Here is an 8,077-nt window from a genome sequence, read left to right as displayed (position 1 = left end):
ATTTCACAGTATTCCTGTATTTCACAATATTCCTGTATTTCACAGTATTCCTGTATTCCCCAGTATTCCTGTATTCCACAGTATTCCTGTATTCCCCAATATTCCTGTATTTCACAGTATTCCTGTATTTAAGAGTATTCCTGTATTTCACGGTATTCTTGTATTTCACAGTATTCCTGTATTCCCCAGTATTCCTGTATCCCCAGTATGCCTGTTTTTCCCAATATTCCTGTATTTCCCAGTATTCCTGTATTTCCCAGTATTCCTGTATTCCACAGTATTCCTGTATTTCGCAACATTTCTGTATTTCACAATATTCCTGTATTTCACAGTATTCCTGTATTCCCCAATATTCCTGTATTCCACAGTATTTCTGTATTCCCCAGTATTAATTTATGACAGTTTTTGAGGGAGCAACTGCATTCGTTCATTTTTCAGAAAGATGTGGTCGTTAAAAATAATGTTTTTGCTTTGTAAAACTTTTAAGTAAAAGTTTTTACGATTATTTAATAATCCGACGAAACGTAACAAAAATTATTCTACAAACAGATTAATGCAAAACTCTTTCTGCATTAGAAGCGCCGTCGAAAGTTTTCTTTATTTTAATTGAAAAGACAACATTTGAGAAATATTAAAATAAATCTTTATAAATAGCGAAGAAAACAATGATGACAAACTGAAAGATTCTGTCATGGCTTGCTTCGATAATTTATTTTGAGAAATATATATGTAAATATTGCTAAACAGCAAAATTAGTTTTTTCAATAATGTTTGTATCAGGTTTAGTTCGGGTTATTAAATAATTATATTAAACGTTTCTGCAGACCATCCATTCATTGGTTTCAAATAAATTCATTGGTATCAAATAAATGTAAGGTAGTTGAACTGAGTATGCAGTGTTGTGGACAAATTCTTTAGGATTCATTTGAGACATATGAAACTTTTAAAGATCTGTAAATCCTGAGTTTGAGCGCAAAGTCGACGTTCAAAATCGTACTTTTGGGTGGATACTTTTTCAGAATTGTTTTTTTAAATTACTAATTTAAATCACTAGTTCGGGCTTCATATTAGATTGTATCTTATTTTAATAACACTAGTTTGGGCTTCATATTATTAGATTGTTTCTTATTTCAATAACACTAGTTCGGGCTTCATATTAGATTGTTTCTTATTTTAATAACACTAGTTCGGGCTTCATATTAGATTGTTTCTTATTTATTAAAAGTAGTTTGGGCTTCATATCAGATTGTTTCTTATTTTAATAACACTAGTTCGGGCTTCATATTAGATTGTATCTTATTTTAATAACACTAGTTCGGGCTTCATATTATTAGATTGTTTCTTATTTTAATAACACTAGTTCGGGCTTCATATTAGATTGTTTCTTATTTTAATAACACTAGTTCGGGCTTCATATTAGATTGTTTCTTATTTCAATAACACTAGTTCGGGCTACATATTAGATTGTTTCTTATTTATTAAAAGTAGTTTAGGCTTAATATTAGATTGTTTTTTATTTATGATCAAACAGTTCGGGCTACGTTTTAGATTTATTTATTTAATGTGGGTAAATGGCGGTAGTAATTTTGAGTACCCTGGGCAACCCTGGATTCCCAAGCTAGATTCTGATAAAACAGTTTAAATTTTTTCTTGATTTTATTAAAAACAGTTCGGGTTAAGTTATAGACTTATTCTTAATTTTTAGATATTCAAGCATCTAATTATCATATTTTAACAGTTTCAGATACTTTTGGGTATCAACTGCACGTTACCAATTATTTTGCTGATGGCAAATACAGTTTTATGATAAATTGAACAGTAAATTGTTCAATAAAGGAACTTAATATTTGCCTCAAACTCTAATTTTCTACCCCTTTCATCTTTGCTACCTAATCTCGTAAATTTTTTTAATTTAAAATTGTGAATTCAGGTTAAAGCCTGGTTTTGTAACACGAAACTTTATGCTGGCCGGTTTGGTCCTAAAACTGAGTTAGAAGGCTGAAATTTCGCATGCAGCTTCTAATTGTGGTCATCTACGAAGATCACAAAAAAATTTTATATCGGAGGTCATTGACCTCCATTTTCACCTCCATAAACTACAGGAAAATGCGACTTTTTAAATTTGAATTCAATTATTTAACATTAGTCATTAGGTTGAAAAAAATACTGTGTTAGTGTGACCAAAGAAGCAGTTGACAAGAAGATTGGATTTCTCCCTAGATTTTCTAAAGAAAAATGTAATATTGTATTCTCCAGCTTAGCCGAGAAAGGATTGCTCAAATAACTAAAAAAATATTGTGTATTGCATTGGCAGGCCTGCAGGATTTGATTTTTTTTCACATTTTTTCACTCAATATCCGCAATCTGAACAACTTTAACTGAATCATATTTTCTATAAAACCAAAATGGCAAGATTAAAAAAGTCACCAGTAAATTTTCCAATTTAAAAAAATGTCTTTTCTAGCTGTTTTTCCCATATCAAATCTCAATCCAATTATATCATAAAAAAACTAATAATCAACTCACAACTGTAGAAAATACAATTTAAGAATGTATTTGTAAGAATGAATTAATAAATATTTTACATGAAATAATTTAAGTTGAATTACTACTAATTATACTTAAAAATAAATGAAACAGGGATACAATTTTGCATTTGGTAATAGTTATGAAGCGTCAATAAAATTAAATTCTAATTTCTTTTTAGATTTTTTAAGTCCCAAGAATAAATCAAACAAGCAAAGCATAAATGCTTAAATTTTGACGAAAAAAGTTGCTCTAATTTTTGTGAGTTGTTCCCAAGGAATAAAAAAGTATAAAAATATTAATAAAATACTTGAAGTATAAACTAACTTGCTTTTTTATTTCACCCTGCAGAAGTCGATATTTTTTTGTACTCCACTTTAATCCGTTGCCTTCGGTAGGAATAGTTTAGTGTGTTAAATACAAAAGTTGTGTTTACAGATAATCCTTTAATGCATTGGTTTGATTAAAGGGACTGTAAACAATAATCCTTTGATGCATTGGTTTAATTAAAGGGACTGTAAACGATAATCCTTTAATGTATTATTTGATTAAAGGGACTGTAAACTTAATTTGAAGTGGCCCTCCATTTATAGAATGCCGCATCCGATTCAAAACAGTTTCCTGATCAAATATGAATTAGATAACTATATATTTGTGGATAAAACTGTTTATCTAGATTTTTTTCTGCAAAACCGACATTTCCTGCTTTAGTATCTACATTTCAGGCATATTTGACACTGTGCAAATAGAATGAATACGGCTTCAAACAAATCTTCACTAAAATTCTCATTTGTTCAAATTTTTTATTTTAAAAGCAGGTTTAACTAACAAAAAGATCCAGAGTTTGAAACTTTTGTGTGAGTATTGCTCGAATGATTAATCTTGACATTTAAAATGGGAAATTCTTAATTCCTCAATTAAAGTCATTACTGCATGGAATGACCATCACAGGATATCGAAAAGGAATTAAATTAATCCGCAGATTTGCATAAAATGGAGATTAATGCTTGCCCCCGTAATTCATTACTTAAAAGTTCTGGCTTCAGTTCAAATGTGTCTGTAAATATATTTCATAGGGATATTTATGGGATTGATAAACAGTAAACAATAGTTTTTTGGGAAAAAAAGTTGTCTATATATGCAAATCCATATTTTTCACTGGACTAATAAAATTTACTTATTGCAGCGTTTATAAAATCAATAGCACTGTTATTTTGGTTCGCAGTGTTATTGGTAATTTTATGAAACGTTTGTGTACTTGTCTTATTTCAATGGCTGTTTCTAAATCAAATAAGCTTTGAAACAAAGCAGAAGTCAAAACAAAAAGTTGATTTCAATTTTATTTTCATTTCAATTGAAAAAATATTTTGGAAATATCCTAAATTTTTTTGAGAAAATCCGGAAACCAATGAAAACTTTATAGTACAGCTAATTTAACTTTATATCACGTTTATTATGAAATTCACAATGAAGTGAGTAATAATGATATAGTTTTATAAAAAAAAAAAAAATATTTATTTTACGTTAACTAAAAAGAAAAATTGTCATTTTTTAGCTTTTTACTTAAAAAAATTACAAAGAAAAATGGAAATAAATGACGTTAGATGAGACATAAGTATAGAGGAGTAGGTCATGTTTTCTTGTTATATGTATTTAATACAAAATCATGAAATCTCGTATTACCATCTTTCCTCTATCTGTTTGTCTGTCCGTTTGTATCCAATAAATTCAGCTCATTTGGTCCAGCCGTTTGGCCAGCTGTAACTAACATACAGAGTGTCTCACGAAACATGACAGTAACCAGATGAATTGAATGTCGTCTTTGATTTTTGATATAACTCAAACCAAACATCAAGCCGTCTTGGTACTGTCATGTTTCGTGGTACACCCTGTATTTATATGAGCGAAGATTGTACTTTCATATTTTTCTTGAATCTTCTCAATCAATATGTACATGTTAAAATGTACGTATTTTATCTCCTGTTGATGTGCTTGTACAATTTTTCTTTAAACGCCTGTATTTGTTTAGATATTCTTAAAAAGTCTCCTTTGTTACTTTATGCTTAGCTTAATTCCAATATTATCCAGTATAATGGTATATTTAGCTTTATATTGTATTCTTGAGTCAGTATATGTATGTGTATAATCTATCAAGTGTTGACTGGAAAACATGGTTTCTATAAAGTAATCTATTGTTGTGTGATTAACACATCTTCTTTCCTATCATGTATCCTGCTATGTGTCTTATCTAAATATCTATTTTCTTTTTTCAAACTTATAAACAGAATCCATAATTTTGTCCTGAAGATTGAATTCCATGAAACATAATGCTGATACTTCTCCACTGATTAGTATTGTTAGATCAATGAGATAATTTCAAGTTTATGGACTCTGCATATTTCAATAATTTCTCTAATTCATGCCCGATTCAGAGCAGTACCTTTTAAACCTTTATTTGTTCAACAATGTGAACAATATATCGTCGTATTATTACAGCATGACACCTCTAATAGGACTTTTTGAAAAAAAACACAATAAAAGATAATAATTTAGATCTTTAAAATCTATGAAAATATCAACTGCTGACAAAGAGGGCTGACGAGTTTATGATGTATCCAGGGTGTAGATATATTCGCTATCCAGGGTGCTGCCATGTATATAATATATCCACTATCCAGGGTGCTGACATGTATATATCTAGTATTTAGGGTGCTGACATGTATATAATATATCCAATATCCAAGGTCCTGACATGTATATAATATATCAACTATCCAGGGTGCTGACATGTATATAATATATCCACTATTTAGGGTGCTGACAAGTGTTTATGAAGCTGTCAATATCCAGAGTATCCTTGGTTGCAGAGAGAAACAAAAGGTTATTATTATTATAATTCATATATATATGTTCCCTCTGGCCGGCAAAATGTCTGAACCAAATGAGCTGATTTTTTTGTGTCATAGGCTAAAACAAATTCGAATTTTTATCATCATTATTATTGTTCTTATTATTATCNTCTGTTTCAATTTCTACCAAGCTTTCCAACAGCATGGATACACATAAACATGAAATCAAAGAAAAGCTGTCAATTAACAGCATACTTTTGTTTACTTGTAATTTAAAAACTTCCGAACTTAAATAGAAAATTCGTCTTTATTGTATCGTTATAAAAGCCGACTACTGTAGATATTATAAATTAAATATAAATGAATCATATATTTAGACATGAAAAAGAACGTGATCACCTCCCCGGCCTTGTTGCCACAATGTGTAGGAAAGTCAGACAAAAAGGTAAAATAATACTCTCCTAAAAAGTAACTGATTCCTCGCTACAAACTCTAACTTTCTAACTCTTGTAAATTTAAACCCTGGTGTTGGTTTGAACATTTGCAATATTATTATTATTATTATTATTATTATTATTATTATTTAATTAGGACTTGACCCCCCTGTGGTTCTTGTACATATCCAGCGTGGTACAATTTCTGCAGGTATTTTATCTTGAACTGTCTTCATCACACGTCAACAAATAAGCCAGCTTGAATTAACGAAGCTTTAGATGCTAGTTATAGATAGATGTATTCTTCCCTTTTAGTTTCATGTAGTTTAGGTTATACACATGTAGTTTAGAACAGTTTATATTGTTTAGGTTATACACATGTAGTTTAGAACAGTTTATATTGTTTAGGTTATAAACGCCAGCGTGAATCTACCAATCTACATGTTTGCTAGCAAAAGCTTTAAAACAGCTGCAGGTAAACCCTTTTTTTAAAGCTATTTAAAATAATTAAATTTTTAATATATAAAAAAATAAATTTGCTTTTTTCATAAATGAGCATTAAATCAAAACTAGAGGAGCTACGAGGTTACAGTGTCTAACCAGTAATGTCGCTTAAATTTGAATGTCGCCTTTTGTCTAGTTATAGCGGTCCAAGCAATGTTAAGCGGGATCGTATTTACGCTCCTCTTCACTGCACTTGATTGATTTTAGATCTACTTTATGCGGTAAAATTGATAAGCAAGAGTGAAAATGCAATCATTTAAATTCTCATGAATTTTCCAACCCATCGGGCTGCCGTGCCGCGCCCGACATGTCTAGCCAGTGTCTTCCTTTAAAGGGAGTGTTCGCGAAAAATGAAAGGGGGTATAGGTTTAAGAAAGTTGCAACATCGAACTCGGATCGTAAAATAATCAGCTTAATTCCAAACAAGTCATTCAGATATTACAAACAATAGTCATCGATTTTTTTCGACACATTCGTATATTATATTTAATATCTCATAATATTTTTGACTTTGTTTATTTAAAAATAATATTTCGCTGGCGTTGGATTTTCGAACATTCCTGTAAAATATAAAAATGTCGTCTTCATTATCAAAAATCCTCGAAATATGAATAACTGTTTTCAAAAATAAAACTCAGATCATAAAAAATAAAAAATAATTTGCAATATCAAATATATATTTACGAAGGCGTTGAAAAATAATCGATCACTATTATTTGTAATACCTGAATGATTTGCTTGGAATTAAATTGATTTGTTTACGATCCGAGTTGAATGTTGCATCTTTCTGAATTTGTATGGACGCTACGTTCTTTGGTATAAGTCGTTTTTAACAATTTTCACCTTATATGCGCAATAGATAGAAGTAAGATTAGTAGCAATTAAAAACGCTTATTTTTCGCCGTAAGCCTCTTCCCCCTTTCATTTTTCGCGAACACTCCCTTTAAGTGTACATTTAGCTTAAGGAAATTATCATTGATTGATTAACAATATTTTTGAAGGAATTTCGAGTCTTTGCAACAAACTCTGAATTTCTGATCCCTATATCTTTGCAACACAATGTTGTAGACCGTCTATATTTTAATTTAATATATCAAAATTGTAAATCACGAGGTTGCAAAGATATAGGATTAAAAAATTTGAATTTGTGGCAAAGACTCAAATCCTTTGCTTTACAATATATTAGGACAGAAAGGATTCCATGAGACTATAAATGCCAATAATTAAGCAAGTTCAGTTGAAATAAAAATCTGTTCTCTGGGATGTACGCTGTAAATTAATGATCAATAATCATAGAAGATATCGTCGTTTTCCTTGCATGAAAAGTGGATTCTCCACACCACACCACACCTCTTTTGGATAATTGAGTGTGAGATAAGTAAATGTGTATGTGTACCACACCTCTATTGGATAATTTGAGTGTGAGATAAGTAAAAGTGTATATGTACCACACCTCTATTGGATAATTGAGTGTGAGATAAGTAAATGTGTATGTGTACCACACCTCTATTGGATAATTGAGTGTAAGATAAGTAAATGTGTATGTGTACCACACCTCTATTGGATAATTGAGTGTGAGATAAGTAAATGTGTATGTGTACCACACCTCTATTGGATAATTGAGTGTAAGATAAGTAAATGTGTATGTGTACCACACCTCTATTGGATAATTGAGTGTGAGATAAGTAAATGTGTATGTGTACCACACCTCTATTGGATAATTGAGTGTAAGATAAGTAAATGTGTATGTGTACCACACCTCTA

At 30.4% G+C, this 8,077-nt stretch overlaps 1 protein-coding gene across 1 annotated transcript in view; it reads left to right on the top strand.

Annotated features, from left to right (window-relative positions):
* Positions 1-4,584: 4,584 nt before the first annotated feature.
* Positions 4,585-8,077, top strand: part of LOC111713535 (uncharacterized) — a 7,914-nt gene continuing 4,421 nt past the window's right edge. Inside the window, exons 1-3 of the mRNA XM_023488411.1 lie at positions 4,585-5,406; positions 5,967-6,020; positions 6,218-6,284. Coding sequence (XP_023344179.1) covers positions 5,314-5,406; positions 5,967-6,020; positions 6,218-6,284 — 214 coding nt within the window. The 5' untranslated portion in view covers positions 4,585-5,313. The remainder of the gene's footprint in view (positions 5,407-5,966; positions 6,021-6,217; positions 6,285-8,077) is intronic.

This window comes from Eurytemora carolleeae, unplaced genomic scaffold (assembly GCF_000591075.1).
Source record: "Eurytemora carolleeae unplaced genomic scaffold, Eaff_2.0 scaffold1436, whole genome shotgun sequence".
Classification (NCBI taxonomy): domain Eukaryota; kingdom Metazoa; phylum Arthropoda; class Copepoda; order Calanoida; family Temoridae; genus Eurytemora; species Eurytemora carolleeae.
The sequence above is the reverse complement of the archived record's forward strand: the minus strand, read 5'-3'. Positions and strand labels throughout refer to the sequence as shown.